The 25,686-nt window shown below is 41.1% G+C and overlaps 1 protein-coding gene across 4 annotated transcripts in view; it reads right to left on the bottom strand.

Moving 5' to 3' along the window:
* Positions 1-25,686, bottom strand: part of dennd5b (DENN/MADD domain containing 5B) — a 119,149-nt gene that overhangs the window by 25,855 nt on the left and 67,608 nt on the right. For all 4 annotated transcript variants that reach the window (XM_051945294.1, XM_051945292.1, XM_051945289.1 and 1 more), the window contains 5 exons: positions 24,193-24,302; positions 19,101-19,791; positions 5,993-6,180; positions 1,665-2,243; positions 981-1,212 (listed from right to left, as the gene is read on the bottom strand). In XM_051945294.1, coding sequence (XP_051801254.1) covers positions 981-1,212; positions 1,665-2,243; positions 5,993-6,180; positions 19,101-19,791; positions 24,193-24,302 — 1,800 coding nt within the window. The remainder of the gene's footprint in view (positions 1-980; positions 1,213-1,664; positions 2,244-5,992; positions 6,181-19,100; positions 19,792-24,192; positions 24,303-25,686) is intronic.

Here is a 25,686-nt window from a genome sequence, read left to right as displayed (position 1 = left end):
TTTTTTTCTGATTTCCAAAACACTTCTGCTAAATAAACAAAAGCAAGTCAGATTCTTGTCTTAACTCAATCTTTACCAAATACACATACGAGTGCAAATGTTTCTTTGTCAGCTAGTTGAGTTACAACTAAACTAAAATCTGTTAATGTGGTGTACCTGTTTTAATGCAGTAATGCTACATCTACTATAGCTAAGCATTATAAAAATGTCTTATTTCACTCTTGTGAGAAAGTAAGCAAACTAGCATACCATATATTGATGTGCATTTTCCACTCTTTGATTCTTAATTGTTGAAGTCTTATTACCTGTCCGTATTTCTGCTCTTCTATAGATGTATAAACATCATTAAAATCCCTGTTGGCCTTCAACAGTCTGAGCCAGTCCTGAGTCTAACCTCCTGCCTCACACCGCACATTCAGCACCAATTAAAATAATAAAAAATGTATTTATATAGCACTTTCAAATCAAAGTGCTTTACAGAAAAGCTGAGCAAAGATAAATCCAAACAGCACTGACTGAGAAATTAAGAAAAAGACCTGAATAAACAGTTCCACAGTAACACAGAGTCAGACAGTGAGATGGAGTGTTTGTGTGTATGACAGAGTGAGATGGAGTGTTTGCTCTGCTGGGATACAGGGGAATGAGGAGTAGACTTTTCTGAGGGGAGATGAGCTGCTTCCACACGATAAATGAGACTAGTAGGTAAGGAGGAAGAGAGAGGAACACCAGGAAGTTGATCTTGAATGTTTGTGTTTTTACATTGCACAGTAAATCCTAACTGACCTCGGCTGTTTATTATTATTATTATTGTTCTAAATGAACGGCTGACATGCTCTAAAGGATAAAGACATGCCGCGTGCAGATTGTAAACACTGCAAACACTGCAAACACTACTGCTTCAATTTTAATCCATTGTTTATGCTTTTTCAAAAAAAATGAATCATACACTGTGTGAGGGTGCCTCTCCCTGTGAAGCTTACCGCACTCCTTAAGGATGGAGCATCTCTGATAGTTGGAGGATCGGAGGCTGGGAGCGCGGACGTTGTAGAGGCGGGCCTTGTCGATGCGAGCATCAAAGACACGGAGCAGAGCTTCCTTCTCCTCCCACTGGGACATGATCTTGTTGTCAATGAAGGTGGCAAACATCTGTGTCTCAATAAAGTGGGACAGGAAAGGAAGGTAGGGCTCTGGCTGGTCTGACAGGAATGAAGCCTTGAGATAGAAAAACATGTTCTGGTAAATTTGAAATTCTATTCTATTGACAACAGCCAGATGTATTTTCATTACTCTGTAGTAGATTGTGTTTCACACCTGTAAGTCACTCCTTATATTGTGTAAATACTATCATTTACAATCCCTACACATCTCTGAATACAGCCTATAAATAACCTTGCAGGAACACAACACTGAGGCCTTCCAGTGTTACATGCACAATCTAACAACTATTCATATGATCAAGTTCCAATTCTACCTGTTAACTCTGAGCATTAGGACATTTATAGTTACAATATAGACACTGCACACTGTGTATTTGTGTGTGATTGTTTTCCTCCCTGTTCCTCTTTCTATAGTTTCTTTATTTTGTATTATTCTCTTCCATATTCCTAGGGTGACACCAACAGTCAAAACCAGATTCCTTGTGTATTGTGTACTGACTGTTTCACCTTGTCAAAGTTGTGCATTTGCTCTCTGTTGGTGAGCCAGGACTCCAGATCAGGGGCGCTCTGGATGACAAAGGCTTCGTAGTCTGCAAACATGGTGGCGAAGCGGCTGGCGAACACCTCCCTCAGCTGAACGTTTAGCCTAGCATTCCTTAGCTCGTCCTCTTCGGCAGCTGTCCGGCCCCCTTGCCCTTCAGTGTCCTGAGGTTTGACTCCGGCTCTGAGGGCCTCCACGCGGGCCACAGTCACCCCTGTGCGTTTAGTCAGTGCCTGCAGTCTTTCCAGTGTAGCGTTTCCCTTTAGCAGCTCTAATACGGCCAGCTCCTCTCCTGCCAGGTTCCCGTTACGCCCATCATCCTCCAGCTGACGGAAAGCGGTGGTCTTGCGCTCCCTACCAGGGGTGGATGGGGTGCTGCTGGGTCTGGAGCGGGTCCGAGGTGGAGCCCCTGTGTTGTCAGTTATGCCAAAGCTCAACAGCACCTCACGGAGCTCCTGAATAAACTCAGACTTGTTGGGGAACCATGGGAAGTCCTCTGGAAGCTCGATGTAGTGGTTGTCAATGTCTACAAAACACAGGTTGGCCTGGGGAAAGGAAAGGTATTAATATTATAAAAGAGAGCTTTAAAACATTTCTAGCATTGATATTACTATGAAGCACATTTTCCAGATAATAAAAATGTCCTTTGAGCTGTTGGCAGCATAAACAGCAAGCTGGGGCAGATATTATCAGGAAGCAGACTGAGGACAGGTTGGTTTTAGGTGGTTTGATGGAGATTGGGAGATGTAGAGTACAGAGAATGTAGGCCAGTCTGTGATTGATAACAGCGTATTCTCAGAGATCAACCTAAATCTGACATAATGGAGTTAGAATCACACTCTCATATGGGATTAAAGAAAACCTCTAATCTCTGTGAGAGACTGAAACCACACAAAACTACACAAATGGGAATGGGCATGCAGGTGCTTCCAAATCTACTGCAAACCATCAGCTCTGAAGATCAAAGGTAAACTTAACTGATAGCCAGACATGGATGATAATAAAAAGGATAAGATGATTATGGCTTTATTTTCCTTGTAAAAGCCCAGAGTCATGTTTTGGAAGGACAGGACACATGGTAGTTTATTTTAGTTATTTTATTAAACCTTTATTTTACCAGGTAAGTGAGTTGACAGCTAGTTCTCATTTTTGATAACATTGCAGAGTAACAGTGTAAAATCTTGGATTCAAAGTTCAGTGGAGTTAAGAGAGTTTGCAGCTAAACTAGGAGACATTTGGGAAAACAATACTAAAATGTTCTTGCATGACAGCTTATAAAACTCAGGTACAACAGGTGATGTGTAAGTGTAACTCATGTAGCTTCTATAAGACAGCAGTGCAGAAGGCCATCCCCATGGTTAAGAGATAAAAAAAAAAAAAAAAAAACTTGTTGGATGAACTCAAACTCTGCAAGCATTTCTCTCTCTAGAAAGACTGACCTAGTTTGGATTTAAAGCCCATTAGTGATACTTTTATATACTCAGGCGAAGAGCTGGAGAGAAAAATAAGAAGATATCCTGATAACAGTGTGGCGTTGTTTGTATGAGCCAGTCATGCAAACATCATTACAAATCAGGTAAAGAACAGAAAGAAGAGTTCAGAAAGACAAACCCTGTCTGGCATTAATTCTCCAGCTACATCCATATTTTCCTCTTTATCATCAATGTCCCTCTGTTTAACTTTAAGCCCTCCTTCATCATGAGCCCATTTCTAGGTCAACACTGCTTCAAAGGATCATTTAGAAACACAGAGAGATGCTCCAGTCCTTTTCCTGGAGGGAATAGGCTGAGGCGGCTTGTGTAGCAGCATCCTGTGCTGGCTGGGATAATTAGCGCTCATATGGAATGTGCCGGATTAATGAGCACTGGGAATCGTGCGGGATATTGGCAAAGCCGGAAGCTGGCTAGCCTGGATGTTCTGCTTTGTCAGGGCCTTATCTGGCCTTAACACATGAATACACACATTCATATCAACTGAACACGAAACACTGGTTTAGAACCATCAGTCACCTTCTCACTGTCTGACTGGGGCTGAAATTTAAAAAAAGGCAGGAAGAATGGAGCCACAAACAGTCCACTTCAGACCACTTCACCTCAAGCTGGATTTGTACATGAATGCAGGTAATTGTCTTTACAACAGATCCTTTTCACAGCAGACATTTAGCCGGCAGGAAAATCCCAGGTGTTACTAATGTCAATAAAAACAGCTGCATCCCATTCAGCTGTGTCCCGCTACTATACATGCTAGACTATCATCACAACTTCCTGGGACACCTGATAGAATAGAGCAATCAATAATGAAACAGATTTCCCCTGTGCTTTTTCTGCTGTGACAAGTCAAAATGTCTGTGTGAAAAAGGTCTGACGGGTGTGTGTGTGTGTGTGTGTGTGTGTGTGTGTGCGTGTGTGTGTGTGTGTGCGCGTGTGTGTGTGTGCGCGCGTGTGTGTGTGTGTGTGTGTGTGTGTGTGCGTGCGTGTGTACGTGTACGTGTGAGTGTTGGTGTTATTGTTCACTTATGGCCTTGGACAACGTATTGCCAGCAGTCCTGGCTGCAAACTGCTACATATTTAATAATTCTTGTAGGAGTCCTCCATTGAACTTTACACACTAACCGACTCTTACCAGAGTCTAAACCTGATCCCAACTTCATTCACAAGCACTGAACTCTGAGTCCTAATGTAAAAATCCAAATCAACTCAAAGGCTTTCCACACTTGCATTTCTTTGTCCCTGGGCTAATCCAAACCCTAAGTCAAGCTAAAATTCTTATTTCACACTTGTATTAAGTGTTACATTGAGGCCCAGAATACAAATTTAAACCACTGTACCTGCAAGAGTCAAAACAGGACTCAGGTCATTTATTCAAGTAAATGTACCAATACAATATTCTAAAAGCAGTACTGAAGTAAAAGTCCACAAGTATTATTACTGGAAAAATGCTCCACATGAAAATGGAGCACTTGCAGTCCTGAGTCATGGATTTATCTGTAAGTTGTATTTTACTGAATCATTTTGGCTAAACATAAAGAAATGCTGCTCTAGACCATGTAGCATGTCAGAACTGTACTTAAGCACAGCACTGGAGGAAGTGTACTTCATGACTTGTCAACTTTTACTGTCAATCCAACTGAACATGAAGCATGTGGAGCAGTGCTCTATATCATTGATTCTCAACCTTTTTTCAGTGACGTACCCCCTGTGTACTATTTTTTCATTCAAGTATCCCCCAACCAAGGCAAAGCATTTTTGGCTGACAAAAAGAGGCAGACATAAAATACAGCACTACATCATCAGTTTCTGATACATTAAATTTCATATCATTGCAAAAAATGCTAATTTGTAGTGATCTTTCTTCAACTACTTGGAGAAAAAGAACTAAAAACTTGTTAAAAAAATCAATAATTGATTCAACTGTAAATAAAGATTTCTACACAGAATAAACGTAAAGTGTCCTCTTACACACGTGGACAAAATAATTGGTAGCCCTCGGTTAATGAAAGAAAAACCCACAATGGTCACAGAAATAATTTGAATCTGACAAAAGTAAAAAAAAAATAAAATTCTATGAAAATTAACAAGTGAAAATCAGACATTGCTTTTGAACCGTGGTTCAGCACAATTTAAAAAAATAAACTTCTTCGTCTAAACTCTACCATAAACTGGGTTTATGGTAATAAAATGGAATGGCCTATTTGATATGAAATTCAGTTTATGAGCTTTCATTCATATTTTGTTGAAGAATTATTGAATAAATATATTTTATAAAGGATTTTTGAATTGTTGCTAGTTTTTAATGTTGTTTTTTTTTAAATCTCACATCCCCCCTGGCATACCTTCAAGTACCCCCAGGGGAACTCAGACCCCCATTTGAGAACCGCTGGTCTATATCACCATTATCAAACCACTGAATGAGGAAACATCTTCTCGAAGAACACTGCTCATCCCTTTGGTCAGGAGCAGGTATGAAGAGGAGAACAAAAGCTTTTTTGGAGGCATTTGTTGAAAAAAACATCTTGCTAACTGCTTTTAAATTTGATTTGCTACTCATTTGTGAAGTTTGATTGTACAACCATAATTTCATAGTTATATCTACTATTAAAACTCACTAGTGAGGATTGAACCAGTGCCTGTGGGACTAATTTTGAGAATTTAGGGGTTAAGAACTGTTCTTCCAAGATTGAGATGAGATCTTCAGTGATGTTTGTAAGGATCATAGTTTTCACTGAGATTAAAAACGACTCTGATTTTGTGTTGCTAAACACACATTATTAACTGTACACTGTCTGGTACTGTACCTCCTGAGGAAGCTCAAGTTTGGAGCGGTCAGTGCCTTCTTTGGACTGCAGGCCCATCAGGTAGGGGACAGGAGCATCCAGGAAGTGAAGGAGGGAGGCTGGCAGGATTGGAACATAAACATGCTGCCACTGGAAGGGAAACAGCAAGGTGGTGATGCTCTCTGCCACAGTCATCAACCGCTGGTAGTCTAAGACACACACAGACAAAGAATCATGATTATATGAGGAGTAAGTCAAAAGTGGCAATCTACAAGTCCTCCAGTTTCATTTCCTGCATATCTGACAAAAGGTGGAGGGAAGAAACACAGAGGAGGTCTTTTAAAGTTCAAAATGTTTGATGTCTTTGACACCTCAGTTATAGCAGTCTGGTTTAACCAAAAAGAAACTGTTGAAAAGGTCACTCAGTTGCATTAGTGACTGATTCTGAACAAGATGACATGGTCATCAATATCCCCCACCACATGTGATGTCTATGAGTCTATATGCAAAATAGTGATAAAGGGCCATAACTCTGTTAAATATAATCGCACAGGTCTCATTTTCGAACTTGATCAAGGTGTCCATGGTGTGAAGCTACACACTAAATTTCGTAATCCTAGCTGTAATAGTTTCCGAGAAAAGCTGTCCCCTTCATCTCGGACGGACGCATGGACGGACGGACGGACGGACGGACGCCAAACCTATATCCCCCTTTTCCACTTCGTGGAGGCGGGGGATAATAAACAGTCAAGTACAAATGAATTTTAAAGGTAGTTCTGGGATACACAAGAATGGTAAATGTAAGCTAAGCTCTACCATACTACGATCAATGTTCTAATAATCTGAGATACTGGATTTCTGAACATGCTGCCTCGTGCTAGACTGTGGCTGCATAGATGTGTTTTTAAAAGTTTTTGGACAAAAATGGAGCTCTGTTGCACAGGGTAGTATTAATACCAACAATAATAACAACCTCTCATGCCTACTCTTGAAATTAAGGGCTGAATTGCACTTACAGAAACTGAAATCATTGTCAATACAGGAATGATTTCATTCTGCCAATAAAGTAAGAAAGAGAAGCAATGAAATATTGAGACTATTACACAAAGTTAGTAGCTGTTGCCCTCTTCTATATAAGGATGACTTTACTGTAATAAATTTGACTGAACTGATTGGAGGGAGTGGGGGAGACAGAATAAGAGGCTTATAAAAGATATAAGTACATATAGTGAGAGTATAGATGTGCAGAAAGGACTTAATCAAGTGATTCAAATTGAATCTGAGAGTGAATTTCAGTTGAAATCCAGAGGAGTTACATTCTGATGAATTCTTTTCAATCACGTTTTCATGTGTGTGTATGTTTGACAGTATTCCCCCTCCTGGTCTCTAAAACAGATTAAGGTCAATGGTTGCAAGCTGGCTTTAGTACTCCAACAAGCAGCAGTTTCATCAGATGACATTATGATGGTCACAGTGGAAAGCTTCAAGGAAAAATAATGAAACATGAACAATTAATACCAGTTTATTCAATCAGCCACTAGCTGAGTGTGTGCTCCCCTTTAGTCATTTCCTTTCGTTCTGTTTAGTACAACGGTCACCATCTGCGTGTACACTTTCACTAAAGATGCATTATGTACATGTGTGTATGTATATACATATACACACACAATATATAGGCTCCAGCACCCCCGGCGACCCTAGTGAGGATAAAGCGGTGTATAGAGAATGGATGGATGGATGGATTTTAGATTCCTCAAAGTAGCCACCCTTTGCTTTGATGACAGCTTTGCAACCCTTGGCCTTCTCTCAGTGTGGTTCCTGAGGTTGAACCTGAAGTGGTTTCACTTCACAGGTGTCCCTTGTCAAGGTTCATTAGTGGAATTTCTTGTCTTCTGAATGGGGTTGGGACCATCAGTTGTGTTGTACAGAAGTCAGGTTGGTCCACAGTTGACAGCCCTATTTGACAACTGCTAGAATCCATATTATGAAAGAACCAATCAGTGAAAGAGAAATGACAGTCCATCATTACTTTAAGAACTGAAGGTCAGTCAGTCCAGAAAACTGCAAAAACTTTCAATGTATAACCAAATGCAATCGTAAAAACCTCAAGCTCTACGACGAAGCTGGCTCACAAGAGGACCACCCAGAACCAAAGAACGACTAAGAGTCTTCTCTGCTGCTGAGGAGAAGTTCATCTGAGTCTCCAGCCTCACAAATGTCCAGTTTTACAGCAGCTCAGATTAGAGCCCAGACAAATGCCACCCAGAATTCTAGTAGCAGACACATTTCTACATCAACTGTTCAGAAGAGACTGACTAATCAGGCCTTTATGGTCCACCAGCTGTTCAGAAACCACTACTAAGGAAAAGCAACAAGCAGAAGAGATTAGTTCGGGCCCAGAAAAACCAGGAATGGATATTAGACCAGTGGAGATCTGGGCTTTGGTCTGATGAGTCCAAATGTGAGATCTTTGGTTCCACCCGCCGTGTCTTTGTGAGACCAGAAAAGGTGAAGGGATGGTATCTACATGCATGGTTCCCACCATGAAGCATGGAGGAGGAGGTATGATGGTATCTACATGCATGGTTCCCACCATGAAGCATGGAGGAGGTGGTATGATGGTCTCTAAATGCATGGGTCCCACCATGAAGCATGGAGGAGGTGGTATGATGGTCTCTACATGCATAGTTCCACCATGAAGCATGGAGGAGGTATGATGGTCTCAACATGCATGGTTCCACCATGAAGCATGGAGGAGGAGGTATGATGGTCATTGTTGGGGATTTATTCCAAATTGAAGGAACCCTGAACCAGCATGGCTACCTCAGCATCCTGCAGCAACATGACATCCCATCCATTTTGGTTTAGGTTGACCATCATTTATTCTCCAACAGGACAATGACCCCAAACACACCTCCAGGCTGTGGAAGGACTATCTGACCAAGAAGGAGATGATGGAGATGACCTGGCCTCCACAGTCACCTGACCTAAACCCAATCCAGATGGTTTGGGATGGGATGGACCACAGAGTGAAGGCAGAATGACCAACAAGCATCTCTGGAAAGTGCCTACAGTGATGCCTTCAGTGAGAATCTACAATGTCGTGATGAAAATAAAGAAAATAAAACATTAAAGAAGAAGGTGTGCCCAAACTTTTGACTGGTAGTGTATACTGGATATAGTATACTGACTGCATGAGAATAATTGGTAAATGGTAAATGGTCTGTATTTATATAGCGCTTTAACTATACCTGCAAGGTACCTAAAGCGCTTTACATTATATGTCACATTCACCCATTCACACACACATTCACACACTGATGGCGGAAGCTGCCATGCAAGGCGCTAACCACGACCCATCAGGGGGTTCGGTGCCTTGCTCAGGGACACCTCGACATGAGCACGACGGGCTGAGGATCGAACCGGCAACCCTCCGGTTGCAAGACGGCCACTCTACCCACTGATCCATGCCGCCCCCAATTGCAATAACTTGGTGATTCCCTGAATATTAAAATTTTGCTTGTTGCCATATCCATCCGTAGCTTTATCTTAAAGCTACTTGGCAAATATCTGCATGCAAAACTCTACACAATGATCACACACAATGATCACAACCAAATATTACGTCTATTCAGCATTAGTATGCTAACACTGTCACTGAGCATGTTAGCATTTAGCTCTTAGCACTGCGGCACAGCCTCAAAGCATGTAACTGCTGGAGCAGTACAGCTACTAGCTTTGTTACTGAAACTTGCTGAAGATGGCTTTCTGTACGACAAATTCAAGGTTTTCTGAGTTCCTGTTTCCTTCTATACCTTTCTTTTTCTGTAGTTAGCCGTCTTTCCATCTCAGTGTTTCATTTGTACCATGAGATCTGACATTGACACCACACTGAAAGAGGACAGGCCAGTCAGAGATCCAAACCTGGGGCGTGGAGGTGAATGTCTGCATTTGCTTTGTAGCTATCAAGTCTGAACAAGTTCAAAGTTTCACCCAAACGTGCCTTTCTGTGGGAACTGCAGTGAGGGAGTCTGACTGGCAGTTTCTTTAACATGTTAGAGCATATTCCATCCTACCTGTTCCCCTTCACCCTCACATCACAACAGGAAAAGTCACAGCATTTCAGCCAGCTTCATTAACACTTCATAAAACACTGTTTTAATCTGACATGCCACAAAAAGTGCTTCTCCTAAGTAGTGATATTCTGTTACACTTCATTAATTTCGCTCTCTTCCCTTTCCTCACAGTGTGAAACTCACAGCGAGCCTCGTGGAGAATCGAGAACATGAAGAGGAAAGAAATTTAACAGTGACTGATTTTATTTTCTCCTCGTGCTGCACTGAGTTCAACTAAATTATCATTTTGTTGGAGATAAAAAATTGCCATAGATGCTTCTTTCTTTTTGACAACTCTGACTACGTTGCAAAAAAACTCCCTTCGAAACATGACAAGTACAAGCGCCTATGACAGGTACATAAACAAGTGATCATGTGAAAAGAATCAAATCTGATATGGAAAAGCTCAGCACTGCAGAAAGCCCCAGCAGAGCAGGGCGAAGGGATGCTGCTTGTTTGTGATGCTGTTATGAGCCTAAATAACAGGATGGGACACGTCGAGTCATTGTGAAACTGTAACATCAGTGACTGATAACAAGCTGCAGCTCAGTCTCACAGGGGAAGAACTGAGCAAATTTGTGGTAAACAGCTGACAATATTTGATCTATAACTGCAGCATGATAATGTTACTGGTAGTAAGGTAAAATCACAAAGAAATTAAAGCATCTCATCCCAAGACAAATTATGAAAACAAACCAAAAAAATCCCTACGACTGTGTAAAAAACCTTGATCAATACTAGTCAACTGGACTGATAAAACACACACTTCAAATGACAATGACAAACTAGTGGAGAACTACATACATGGAACAGCCAAAAAATGCATTAAATCAAACAGAGCCCTCCCATGGGGGAAGTGAGTATGTGACAGAGGTAAGATGTCATTTGAGTGTTGTTGTTTGTATAGTGTGAAGGTCAAGACAGGTTATGAGAATTTAACATGATAAAGGAATTACCCTAAAGGGTTGATTTACATAGTCTTGAAGAATGATTATCACTGGGGAATCTCAGTAGGTTCCTCTAACAGCCTTTACATGTCTGTGAAGTTTCTACCATCCAGCTATTGTTACACTTGTGTTTATGCTTGTGCTTTCTTTACAAACTGCACAATAGCTGGACATTGCTATACACAGTCATGAACAAAAGTTTATACACACTAATAGAGACCATGTGGAGCATGGTAGTCCTCAGTTTCCAATGAGTCACACAGCTTCTAATTTTCTATGATAAAATGACTTGTGACACGTGTCTTTATGTTAGAAGAATTATGCTTAGAATTGTTAGAATAGAATACTTATGCCTAGATTATCATTGATCGACTGTGAAATGCATGTGCCTTTTGAACTGATGACTCTGCATGTACCTTGAACCAGGATTTTATATGTGTTTTATGCCAGGAACACGTAGACACAGCACATACCAAGGGGCGACCAGGAATAGGCCTTTGGGGTAATAGAGATAGCAAGAACAAGATGCAAATACCATTTGTCTGCCTCTGAAGGCTCTCTGTTAATACCTTATTGCTTGTGAAGAAGGTACCATGGGTAGTACCATGACTCGGCATGAGATGACAATGGGAGACATTGTCATCTCATGCCGAGTCATGGTACCACCCATGGTACCACCCTCTATGTTACATTCCTGTCTGAAGCAAATAAAAAGACGGAACTGGAGTTGGGTGGCTGATGCTACGGTGTGTACAGCCTGTCTCTCTCCCCTTGCGGCAAGTAAAATACAAGAGCTCAAGTACTGTCTCTCCTTCCTTGTGCTGTCTCTGTGTTTTTCAGGTTTTAAACCCAACACTTTATGACCAAAAAAAAATAAAAACAATCATACATTTAGGTTCTTTCATTAATTTCTTATAGGACCTCTGGAAATATGAGTACACACGTGGACAAAATTGTTGGTACCCCTCAGTTAAAGAAGGAAAAACCCACAATTCTCACTGAAATCACTTGAAACTCACAAAAGTAACAATAAATAAAAATTTATTGAAAATTAAATAATCAAAATCAGCCATCACTTTTGAATTGTTGATTAACATAATTATTTAAAAAAACAAACTAATGAAATAGGGCTGGACAAAAATGATGGTACCCATAACTTAATATTTTGTTGCACAACCTTTTGAGGCAATCACTGCAATTAAACGATTTCTGTATTTGTCAGTGAGCGTTCTGCAGCTGTCAACAGGTATTTTGGCCCACTCCTCATGAGCAAACAGCTCCAGTTGTCTCAGGTTTGATGGGTGTCTTCTCCAAATGGCATGTTTCAGCTCCTTCCACATATGTTCAATGGGATTCAGATCTGGGCTCATAGAAGGCCACTTTAGAATAGTCCAACGCTTTTCTCTCAGCCATTCTTGGGTGTTTTTGGCTGTGTGTTTTGGATCGTTGTCCTGTTGGAAGACCCATGACCTGCGACTGAGACCAAGCTTTCTGACACTAGGCAGCACATTTCTCTCCAGAATGCCTTGATAGTCTTCAGATTTCATCGTACCTTGCACACTTTCAAGACACCCTGTGCCAGATGCAGCAAAGCAGCCCCAAAACATTACTGAGCCTCCTCCATGTTTCACCGTAGGGACAGTGTTCTTTTCTTCGTATGCTTGGTTTTTGAGTCTATGAACATAGAGTTGATGTGCCTTACCAAAAAGCTCCAGTTTGGTCTCATCTGTCCAAAGGACATTCTCCCAGAAGCTTTGTAGCTTGTCAACATGCATTTTTGCAAATTCCAGTCTCGCTTTTTTATGAGTTTTTTTCAGCAGTGGTGTCCTCCTTGGTCGTCTCCCATGAGGTCCACTTTGGCTCAAACGACGACGAATGGTGCGATCTGACACTGATGTACCTTGGCCTTGGAGTTCACCTTTAATTTCTTTGGAGGTTGCGCTGGGCTCTTTGGATACAATTCCAACGATCCGTCTCTTCAATTTGTCATCAATTTTCCTCTTGCGGCCACGTCCAGGGAGGTTGGCTACTGTCCCGTGGGTCTTGAACTTCTGAATAATATGAGCCACTGTTGTCACAGGAACTTCAAGCTGTTTAGAGATGGTCTTATAGCCTTTACCTTTAAGATGTTTGTCTATCATTTTTTTTCGGATGTCCTGGGACAATTCTCTCCTTCGCTTTCTGTTGTCCATGTTCAGTGTGGTACACACCTTTTCACCAAACAGCAGGGTGACTACTTGTCTCCCTTTAAATAGGCAGACTGACTGATTATGAGTTTGGAAACACCTGTGATGTCAATTAAATGACACACCTGAGTTAATCATGTCACTCTGGTCAAATAGTTTTCAATCTTTTATAGAGGTACCATCATTTTTGTCCAGGCCTGTTTCATTAGTTTGTTTTTTTTAAATAATTATGTTAATCAACAATTCAAAAGTAATGGCTGTTTTTGATTATTTAATTTTCAATAAATTTTTATTTATTGTTACTTTTGTGAGTTTCAAGTGATTTCAGTGAGAATTGTGGGTTTTTCCTTCTTTAACTGAGGGGTACCAACAATTTTGTCCACGTGTGTATATCTGCTGGATCAAAAATATACATACAGTAACTTGAAATAAAAGCTTTGGTGATGTAGAAAGTTGAGTTAAAAATTTATTTTAAGTGGCATGACTTCTTAACTTCTTGCGATTACAACTGACAGCTGCTGATTTAAATAGGGCCCATTTAATATAATAATTATACACTTACACTTACTGGACTCTGGCACAAACATGATGGTCACCAACTATAAGCCATAATTATCATATATTTAATGTTTCACTTTTTCTGTAATAGTGTGAGAACATATTAAAGTTTCACTCTTCAATAACTTATGGAAAATGTCACGCTATTTCACAATGTTCACAGTTTTTTGAGCAGCACTTTTACATACAAGTTATATTAGTTCCCTCTGTGAACTGCCAGGCTGCCATGGTGACACACCTACCAGAAATGTAAGTTACCTCCACTCACTACCACATATTTAATGCAGTGAATGTCCCACCCCCATCCCCTGCTGTGCCCAAAAAGTGGAGGACACACTCGCCCATCACTGTCGTCCTCACCTGTCACAGCTAGTTAGTGTGAGAAGGACAGGTTCAGGGGTTAGACCATGCCTCTGTCTGTCATGGTGTAGTTGGCTGGTGATTGATCAGGATGAGTATTGTTGCATATGGCAGAGCAGAGCCTCATTAACATCTAGGGATGTTCTCCATATTTCTCCTGAACTGAACCTTCCATCATTTGCCTGCAGCTAAATGAGTCTCTTTGCAGGTTTTTTTATCTCTCTCATTACAAAGAAATTAGGGCTCATTTGGACAGACGTTTCAACAGTTTGAGAACGGGCTGACTGCCAGCAGTGACTCCCTGTAGGAAATGATGAACACTTTAAAGAACCTGGGATATTTTTCACTCATGAGGTTGTTCCTCTCCTGGAGTGGCTGCCTTTGATGGTGATAAAACAGAGACTCATTTTTCATGACAGGATGATGGAGTGAGACAGGAGCAGATGTGGAGTTGCTCCTTTTGTTGATCTAAAGAGACTGCCTCACTTTACACTTTCCAACAACACGTAAATTCAGCAGACAGTCCTACAATACAGTAACAGCTTATTTCTTTTTTTGTTAAGTTGGTGTAAAACACCCAGTACGTAAAATAATATTTTGATGTTTCAAAATCTACTCATTTTGTATATCTTTTACCAGTGTCAGGATGAGCTGAGGTAAACAAGTGTTCCTGCATAGTTATATAGTGGAAGCTGGCACTGAAATAAGGCTTCTTCAACATTAAAATACATTACATATTAGTGAAACATAAAATAAGGCTGATTATGTTTGGGAACGTCCAACACAGGGCACAATCCGACTTCACACAAACAAATAAGTAAAGCAGGTGTTGAAAGACCTCCTCCACAGAAATTACGTTTTTTAAAATCCTGCTAACATGTCCAAATGGTTTGCTTTCTATGCAGCCAGAGATGAGAAAAATAAGACAATGCTACCTGCCACAGCACAAAAATAGCTATAGAACTGTTTGGGGAACACAACTATGATGGTACAAAGAGACCCTGTACAATATAAGGCTGGTGGGTTTAATGCTGCAGCTGATTGTCGAACGAAACATTAAAGCCAGCAATGCAGTTTCAACTGTTAAATATCCAGAAGTAATTCAGCCTTTTTTTTCTCCTATGGTGGGACTTTTGCTTCAAATTGTCATTCTTACTGGTGAGTAGTTTGGCGTAAAAGGATTTCTGACAGCAATTACAATGAACTGGGGAAATGTCATCCCAAAAGGAATGTCCTACGCTGGACAGCTCACAAAAATCACACACAGTGTTATATATATATATATATATATATATATATATATATTGCTGTTGTAACATGGGAAATTTCCCTGACATGGGGAGTAATAAAGGATTATCTTATCTTACACCCCATGTGGAAACACGACATTTGTGCCTCTGTTGCTCTACATTGATGTGATATTTTGTCTGCCACTACCTCAGGATTCAGTGGGTGTTAGAGTCACATATATTTCATGTCTGATAGTATCTATTCTATAAGTCTTCTATTACGTTTTCGTAATATTTTAAAAAGCTTATAAAAAATCTGTTTTTAAATGCAAAATAAATTAATAATTTAAAAAGGCGACTCTTAGTTTGTCTGCTCTGTTCAGAATGTCTGTGTAGAAATAAATGCTATTGTAGTGAAAAGACAACACATCTCATTTTAACTTATGAGTCCCTATTACATTTTTTTGTTTAGAACTTTTAATCACAACAAGATATAATGAAGTCGTAGTCACTTGACCCTCGGTGTTCAATCAGCATTACTGCCCCAGAGTTTTACAGTCCATGTTTATAAAACTATCAGAGAAGATTTTTCAGGGGTGGAAAACATCACTGTGTCATTGATTAGTTCATTTATAGTGATGAGTTACAGATAATCTTTTCCCTTATTCCTTATATGGATTTTGCTCTGTGGATGGAGAAGTTCTCATTTAAAGAACACAGTCTAGAATGTTTTACAGCTGGACCATCTGTTTGGGTGATGCTTTTTCCATTAAAAGTAGTTTACCCTAAATGTATTTACAGGATCATTAGTCTGCATTATAGGACCTGGACCTCTTTGTGCTGGCTTCTGGAAGTTTTCCAATGAGTTGTTTAAAAATGAGTGTAAAACTGGCTTTACTTTGAGTGTGAGATGCAGGGGTTTGTTTTGAGGTTACACATTTGGCTCAAGCTAAACTTCTTTTTACATGACTCATCCTGTAAAGAGGATAAACAAACAAGCTCCAGAAAGAGGGTTAGAGTTTGAGCTGCAGTGAAACTGAGAAAGAGGAGGACAGAGGAACGCAGGACACAACATGATCTCAGTCTACAGAATGGATTATCCGCAAGAGGGGCTAATGTGCTCCAACACAGCGACCAAAACACACAAAACACACACATCTACAACAGCATCTCACTGCAGCTGTCAACAATGGATGAAAGGAATCCTAGAACGAGGAAAATTTGATCACCGTCTCACTTTGGAGACCTATAAAGACTGTTCATGATTAGTGTCTCCATTGTCCTCTGCCAATTTAAGTGGAAAAGAGTTTCTGTCACCTCACATCTTAGTAGTTCATAAAACTATTTTTGATTCTAACAAAATAATATTAATAATATCTGAACAAACTTCTCCACAGCCGCACACAATTTCTGAAACTTTAATTATCTACATCTATCTATCTGCAATTAGCTCCAATAACCAAAAAGGGTCAATCAAACAAATACTGAATTATTACAACCTTACTCTGCACTGTGTTAACGTGTTCTAAGAGCAGTCCATGTCTGTGAAAATCTATTTAAACAGGATCGAGTAGGTCAGTTCAGGCTGAAGACTACATTACCAGGCAAAAGTTTGGACTCGCCCCTAATTTTTCTGTGATTGGTTCATATTACCTAAATTATGAGCGCAATTTAGCCATGTTTCATTTCTAATCACAGAACTACAGATAAGAACACTGAAAACAAAACTGAAGCATCTAGCATATAATACTGTTAATAAACGGTCTAAATCTGTGACTCATCAAAATAGCCTCCTTTAGCTTTGATAACTGCTTGACAAATTCAAGGCATTCTTGCAATCAGTGACATGAGATAATCACTTCCATTTCCTCCCATCCTTCTGCCAACATCTCATAAAGGTTTGTAGCACTTGTGGGTTGCTTGTTCTTGACGTTTCTGTCCAGTTCATCCCACGCAAGTTCGATGGGGTTAAAGTCAGGGGACTGAGCTGGCCAAGTCATAATCCTTAGCTTCCCCTCCTCTTCTTTCTTGGCCAAATACCTCTGACACAGTTTGGAGGTGTGCTTTGGATCGTTGTCTTGTTGTAGTGTGAACGGCTGTCCCACCAAACGCAGCCCAGAGGGAATGGCATGCCTCTGTGAGATACTGTGGTATCCATGCTGATTTAGAATTCCTGAGACTTTGTGCAGATCACCAGTCTGTCCCCCTGCAAACCAGCCCCAGACCATCACGCTACCTCCACCATGCTTTACTGTGGGAACACACACGCAGGAGTCAAGTGTTCTCCAACCCTACGTCAAATGTACTTGCGCCGTTTTGATCCAAACATTTCAAACTTTGATTAATCTGTAAACAGAACTGTTTTCCATTCTTCTACAGTCCAGTTTCTACGTACTTTAGTCCACTGAAGTCTCTTCTTTATGTTCTGCTTTCTTAGCAGCTAGTCTGCCTTTCAGACCAGATTCCTGCAGTCTGCACCGCACAGTATCCACTGACACATTATTGCTCCTGGTTGAGTTTAGCTGAGCTCTTATTTCTGAGGCAGTCTTTTGTCTCTTTTGAATACTGGTGACCCTGATGAATTTGTCTTCAGCTTTAGACGTGACTCTGCTTCTACCAGAACCAAATCTGTCTTCATGTGAACCTGTTTCTCTTCATATCTCTTTAATGTTTTTGCAACTCCACTTTGTGAGACTTTAACTTTCTGAGCAATTTGTCTTGTAAAATAGACTTCTTTTTTAAAAACCTGAATTTCAATCCTAACTAACTAATCCTAACAATCTTAACTAAGGTTTTCTGGCCATTTTTGTGCTACTTCAGATTTCTAAATCTTCCAATTAGCTAAAGACGCTCTTCTTTAAGGAAATTCAGTCCTTAATATCAACTCAAAAAGATAACACAAAATATTTGTGAACAGAGTAAAGAACCGTGAATCAAGGTGTGAAAAACATTCAATTTGGACGGCATAGTTATTACAGCGGACATACAAGCCTTTGTAAAGATATTTTAAGTGTTTTAACCAAACAAAAGATAGGGTAATGTTGCTACCTAAACCTTCTAGTAATGCTTTCATTAATAAATGCTTAGAAATATCCCTACTTGACTGTCATATTTGATTAAATTTTGTTCATAGCATATGCATGAATGTTCTTACAATAATTAGAAATAACAAATTGCTAAAGTTAGCTCTTAATTGGGCTGTTTTGACAAAAATACAGGAAAATTAGATGTGAGTCCAAACTTTTGCCTGTACTGGTAGTATATGTTCTATGCCACACTATCCTGCATCCACTGAGATTTCTGGATGCTGATTTGCTTTGTGTGTGTGTGGAAGGTGTGCACTAATTTTTAGTAAATGTTAGTATCAAACTGCAGTTAAAAATAGCAACACCTGAGTCTAAACAGTCTGGAGATAGGTTTGTTAGTACACCCACCAACAGCAAAAGAAAAAAGGAAGAAGAACAAGTAAATTTTCCTTGCTGTGGGATCAGTAAGGGTCTAATCTAATCTAATCTAATCGTAAGAGAACTTCAACAAAGGAGCTAACACTGAAGCCACACTGAAGTCTTCTTTATCCTGCTGCCTGAGTCAATGCTACAGGTTGTGTGTGTGTGTGTGTGTGTGTGTGTGTGTGTGTGTGTGTGTGTGTGTGTGTGTGTGTAAAAATATTCTGTAATATGTTGTTTACATGCATTCTTAAAGCACTAGCATCACAGCAGTGTAACTGTACTTACCCTGTGAGTACAGAAGGATCTGCATCTCCAACAAGGTGCAGGTGAACACCTGGACCAGGTTCTCCACTCCCAGCAGACTGAAGGCCTCTGCCAAAGGGAAGTCAGCCAACGGCAGCTCCCCCGGCCCGGGTCTCTGGCAAACAATGGGCTCGTACACACCATGGAACTTGAGCGAGCGTCCTGAAGTGGGCAGTGGAACCTCATACAGGATGTTGTAAACATAGCTCTCCAGTGGAAGGGGAGGTGCGCTGGAAACTGTAATCGCTCTGTGCAGCTGTGACAGGAAGCGGCGACAAGCATGCATGAAGGGCATGGGTGTGATCAGACACAAGGCCTTGGACACGTAGAGGGTGTCCCGTGTGGAGTCATAGGTGCCGTCTGCACGAGATGAAGATGAGGAGGACGAGGAGGTGGGGGAGTCGGCCTCATCTAAACTGCTGGCCAGAGAGTCCATGCTGGAGGAGGAGGATGAGGAAGAGGAAGGGGGGTTTGTGGAGGTGTGCTCTGCATTGTGCATCTGGTAGAGGGTCTGCATTGCAGAGCAGATCTGTGGGCTGGTCACCTGCTCGTAGAATGTGTGGACAAAGCCGTAGGTTCGAGAGCCGTCCTCCTTGGTGATGATGAAGGAGTGGAACTGAGGATCACGCTGGTCTGCCTGCGTCCTGAATGACAGGCCTTTAGGCATGCACAGCTGGAGAGAGAGGCGGGACAGGTGTTAGTCACCACATCAGAGCTTACTGTCAGTTCTACTTAAACCCTCTATGTGCAGCTTTGTAAATTATCTTTAAAAAACAAGTTATTGAATGCTGGCAGAGATTAGTGAGCTGCATGTTCATTTCAGCTTTTCTTCAGTCATGCAGCTTCCACACTGTCTACTTGGAGATGCTGAAAATAGTACATTGTTGGGGAGCTTCAACTGCAAACTCCACTTCTCTCCAAGAACTCCAGTGAAAAAAATTTATATACACTACCAATCAAAAGTTTTAGAACGTCACAATTTTTCCAGCTTTAATTGAAACTCAAGTAGTTTAAGTTCAATGAATAGCTTGAAATGGTCCAAAGGTAAGTGGTGAACTACCAGAGGTTAAAAAAAGTAAGGTTACCCAAAACTGAAAAGTAATGTACATTTCAGAATTATACAAAAAGGTCTTTTTCAAGGAACTAGAAATGAGTAAACAACTTAAAGCTGTTCTGCAACAATGGAGGTTGATCAAACCTTGAAAGTTGGTGCTACCAAATCCTACAGGTGTCCCAACTTTTCTAGATTACTTCCAACCCCTTCTGTCTGCACAAAAGTGCTGTTAGAACACACCGTGGCACCCTCCAGAGCATTATTTGAACAGTATTGCACTGCAGAAAGTAGTGGGTTGCTATAAAAATGAAGAGGAAAAGGCAATTAACAATGAAAGAGAGACAGACCATCATAACACTTAAAAATGGAGGTCTTTCCAATCTTGCAAAGAAAGTCCAGGTGTCAGTGAGTCCAGTTTTCTTCACCATCAAAAGGCTCAGAGACTGGAAGAAACTCTGACACGAAGAGGTCTGGAAGACCCAAAGCCACAACAGAACCAGAAGACAAGTTTGTGAGAGTCAACAGCTTGGAGATAGGAGCTCACAGGACAACAGCTTCAATCAGCTTCATGGTGGTCGTAGTAAGAAAGTATTAGTTTCAACTGTGGAGAGGAGACTTGGAGCTGCAGGTTTGACAGGTGGCTGGTAAGTAGTCAATTAAAGGACTTTCTGAAGGCTAATACCATTCCCTCCCCACACCAGTCTGGTTTCAGAAAACAACATACCATCACAGCATCCTTGAAGGTTGTCAATGGCGTAACTGATGCATTGGACAATAAGATTTTTTTTGCCACTCTTGTCATTGACCTTTCAAAGGCCTTCAACACGGTTGACCACTACATCCTGAAGCAACAGCTGCTCAGTGTCGGCTTGTCCAAGCAGGCTGTTGGTTGGTTTGAAAATTGAGAGAAGACAATGTGTGAAGTATGACAATATTCTCTTGAGTGTATTACGTCAAGTTACGTTAATAATCTGGGTCATAATGTTCCAAATACCGTTTCATTTTTATGCTGATGATACTGGTATGTACTGCTGTGGTGCTACCCTGCTGCTCAGTCTTTGCAGACTGCTTTTGATATTGCAGAGCTATGCCTGCTTGGTTTAAAATTTGTCATGAATGTCTCAAAAACTAAAATGACGCTGTTTTCTAACACTAGGAAGAGAGTAGATTCTCTTCATTCCCTATCATTGAAACCCTGCAGGGCAGTCAGGTTGAACTAGTGACACAAGCACTGAAGTATTTTAAATGATGAGCGTTTAACTTTTAGACATCATGTTGAAATTCTAGTAAAGAAGCTTAACCTAGGTTCCTATTTTAGTGTAAATCCTGTTTTCCTATGATGCCAGGAAAAAGCTGGTTGAGGCTCTGTTCCTCCCTTTGCTTGACTATGGTGATCTGCTGTATATGCATGCCTCTGTCTAATGCTTGCATTGCCTGGACACGGCGTACCACGGCGTTTTGAGGTTTGTCACTGGCTTCCAGTTTACCATGGCACTTTAAATCCCAGAGTACAGTGGCCCTACCATGCACAGACTCACCCAGCAGTAGAATTTTATTTCTAAATTCATCCTGGGTCTGCTCCCTTTTTACCTTTATGGATTTCATTTAGTTTAAACCAGTTGTTATTGTCTGCTCTCAAATGACATCCTTTTACTGTGTGTCCCTAAGGGTCACACTGAACTGGGCACACAGCAGCTTGAAATCATTTACAGGCTGAACTACAGCTTCAAGAACTGATCCTGATTAGGGATTTTAAAAAGGTTCTGAAGGATATGGAGGCAGAATCCACTGGGGTCTGTTACTGCCTTCCTTCATAGCCAGTTATGCTTCTTCCTGTTTAGGCCCTTTTTTTGTAAGTTCTTACTGTTTGTTTTATATTGTTTGTAACTGTAACTTGGTGCTGCTGTCGTCTTGGCCAAGGATCCTTGAAAAAGAGATCATGTCATCTGAATAAGACTCATCTAGTTAAAAGTTAAGAAAAACATTTTTTAAATACTTCAGAAGCTCATTTTATTGGTTTTCATAATCCCTAAAAAGAATTTGGAAGGAAAAAAGTGTCTATAAATACCAAAGAGAGAGAGATGGTAATGAAACAAATCTGAAAAGTTCTCTTGGCCATTTTCAATGCAAGAAATAAGAATAGCTGACCTGAATGACGAGCAATGTCTAGTCAAGATCCTCAATATTGGATCAAATCACTATCAGACAGCTGAAAAACTCAGTGTTCCTCCTTTCAGACTGCAGCCATTTCCAGTGTTTTAGTTAGTTTATTAAAAGTTATTAAAAAGGTCTTATAAACATCCATGTGTGTTCGTGTTTGTGTGCTGGCGGTGTTGGGCTTTGAAGACAGTCATCACAAGGGTTTTACCGACACGCATGTTATTACACTCCATTTTCCTCATCTCTCACCCCCCAGCAGAGGAGGAGGAGCTGAGATGAAGCCATTCCAGAGAGGAGGAGATGCTGATGGAACAAGGAGGTGATGGAGTGATGACGCAGGAGGAGGTGAAATAAGGGGCTGAGGAGGTCAGCAGACAGAAAAAACAGAGAGAGTGAGATGATGGTGTTTTCACAGCGTGTAATCGTCACCCTCAACAGCTTGCAGTCATTTCAGTGTCGGGTTTAATGGTGTGTTTCCATGCTGACGCAAAGTGAGGAGTGTGCCTGAATAATTCAGCAGTGCTTCGTCCAAGTCAGCTGGGATAGGCTCCAGCACACACACACCCCTGCGACCCTAATGAGGATGAAGCGGTGTATAGAGAATGGATGGATGGATGATGCAGGGCAGGTGGAAAAATAAATGTTCATCACACACACACACACACACACACACACACACACACACACACACACACACACACACACACACACACACACACACACACACACACACACACACACACACACACACACACACACACACACACACACACACACACACACACACACACACAGAACTCCGGGCAGCTGCAGTGAGGCACACCTGGTCATCATCATCATCCTCACAATAAAAGCTGGTCACACAGTCTACACCCTGCCAGATCAGATCGTAAACACTGATCTCTCAGTCAGTTACTCTAGCCAACTTTATACTTCGCTTTGTAGGATATTCTTGCTCTAACCGTGTTCTCTGCTCTGCCTAGCTCGCCGACCCAGCTGTCTGGTGTCTCTGACCCAGCCCTGCCTCCTGGAACTCCGGATCTCCCCTCCTGGTCCTCCCCAAACCCCTACCTGGACCTCTCCCCCCGTCTTGGAACCTCCCTGCTTCACCAAACCCGCGCTCATCCTGCCCACCACCCAGTACAACTGGCCTGTACTCCCCCCCCTGGAATAGGAACCTCCTGCCTGCACTCCGCCACCGGCCCACATCTCCCTGGACGTCGGCTGGACCGCTGATTCCCGGTCCTGTCACCCCCTCCCCATCACCCCTTCCTTCGTTAGTTTCCTGAGCTCCCTCCCTCATATTCTCCTGAGTTTATTTCTGTCAAATTAAATCATCTTTTTTGCCTCAGCCTTGTCTCCTCTGTTTGCTAACTTGTAGCTAAGATCTAAACTTGTGCGAAAAGATGTGTAGCAGATGACAAGTCCTTCGTGTCTGTTCATTTATATCTGAACAGGTTCACATCTGTAACAAATGCTACTGTATATGCTGGTTTGTCAAGATTCAATCAAACATATAAATCAAGACCACAAACCAGCATCAGTCAGTGCAGCCTCTCACGCAAAGCTCTGCAGAAATATAGGAGAGGATTTATCATGGGTCTGTTACCCAGAATCTCTGAAGAAGGCCTTGTGTTTAAATCCAAGGTCCCAAATGGTCAGAATGTGTTTCTTCCTTAGAAGCAGGATCTCTCTGTGTGTCTCTGTCTCTGCCCCAAAACCCTAATTTACAGATTTAACTTTACTGGCTTCTCTTTTCTCTATAAATAATCCCACTGGTTTCCTTCTGCCTTGGTTTTGATGAACTTTTTAAATTCACTTCTACCCATTTTCATCCACACAATGGTAGTATCTACACACCATGTTGACAGCATCCTGGTCAAAGGGGTTCCACTCAATGTTCTCAGGGTATCGCGCCAGAACTTTTGACTTGAATGTCCTCTTCAGTGGACTCTCCTCAAAGTTTTCACCTGGATAGATGAGAGAAGGAGACACATTTAAGTACGCAGCAGTAAAAACCCAGAAAATATGGTTATGTTGAAACATGACAAAGAAATATGAAAGCATGAAGATGTGTAGAATTTATGTTGTACTGCTCCACAGAACCTTCTGAATGTAGAATCCACCAGGTTCAGAGTCGTATAATAGACCCTGTGCACGATAGCATGTGCTAGTTCCGGTTGAAAAACTCCGGGTGCTACAGTTACTTCCGGTCCTGCTTACAGCGCTGTCAAAATGGAAGAAGCCAGCAGTACACTTTACTTTTCCAGATGCCTAGGGAACTTGCCTAAAATTTCTGTTGACGATGTTTATCGTCTTGATGATGATTTTTCGTCAGCTCCTCAAAGCAAACGGGAAAAGGGATTCAAATTTTATATATCCCAGTACATATATAGCTTTGAAGGTAAGTGGCATCACATCCTACATAACTAGCACTAGCTTAACTGTAGGGCTTGCCAAACATGTACCTTATCATTTTATTTTCTAGTATTTATACATTACTATTTTTTGCTTAGTTAGCTACTAGAATCCACTCTACACTTTAGTCTTTGGTACTTAGCCCGTTGCGCTTCAGTTGCGCTTCAGTGTCCCATCTGTGGTACACTTTGAGATCTGCATAAGCAATTTGCTAAATGTCTGAAACTGCAAACGCGATTATACAAACACTACACGCCGATGAAAAGCTTAGATTCTCATGAATCCGCCGGTATAAACAACTTTCAGATGTGATTACCACAGCGGGTAATATAAACACATTTGTCCGACAAACAACGAATATCCATCCATCCGTTCTCTATACACGGCTTCAACGCACACAGCGCGACTCACATTTCCGGGTTCATTATTACACACGGATGAAAATATTCCACAAAAACGGCCATAATCCAACCTTGGACATCCAGACGAAACAAGCCAGTAACATATTTTGTCCAAAACATGTCTTGAAGTCGGTATATAATCCACGAATAGGTCGTTTTCAAGGAAATGCACCTCGCGATGCGTGTCCAATATTCCCTGTATTTCTCGTCATATTTTTATTTACAAATAGAATGTTAGCGATTTTTTGTACTGAAAATGGCTGGAATTGACTGCAGCTTAAAGGGTTAGTCGAGTTCAGCAAGACATTTTATATTTGTAGGTTTGTTTGAACAAAATGACAAATGCTTGGATTTCCTCTATATTTGATTAGATGTCAAAACGGAATAACAAATGATTGAAGAGTGCACGGATTGTTGTTATAGTTTATCAGATATTTGCTGTTTGATCAGTGACTATGCACTAATATTCCCGATCCTCAGCTCAGTGTGAAACTTTTTTTTTTTGTCTAATTTTGGCAATCCACTGAGTCCGCAA

Source organism: Acanthochromis polyacanthus, chromosome 1, assembly GCF_021347895.1.
Source record: "Acanthochromis polyacanthus isolate Apoly-LR-REF ecotype Palm Island chromosome 1, KAUST_Apoly_ChrSc, whole genome shotgun sequence".
Classification (NCBI taxonomy): Eukaryota; Metazoa; Chordata; class Actinopteri; family Pomacentridae; genus Acanthochromis; species Acanthochromis polyacanthus.
This window is presented reverse-complemented; position numbering and strand designations above follow the sequence as displayed.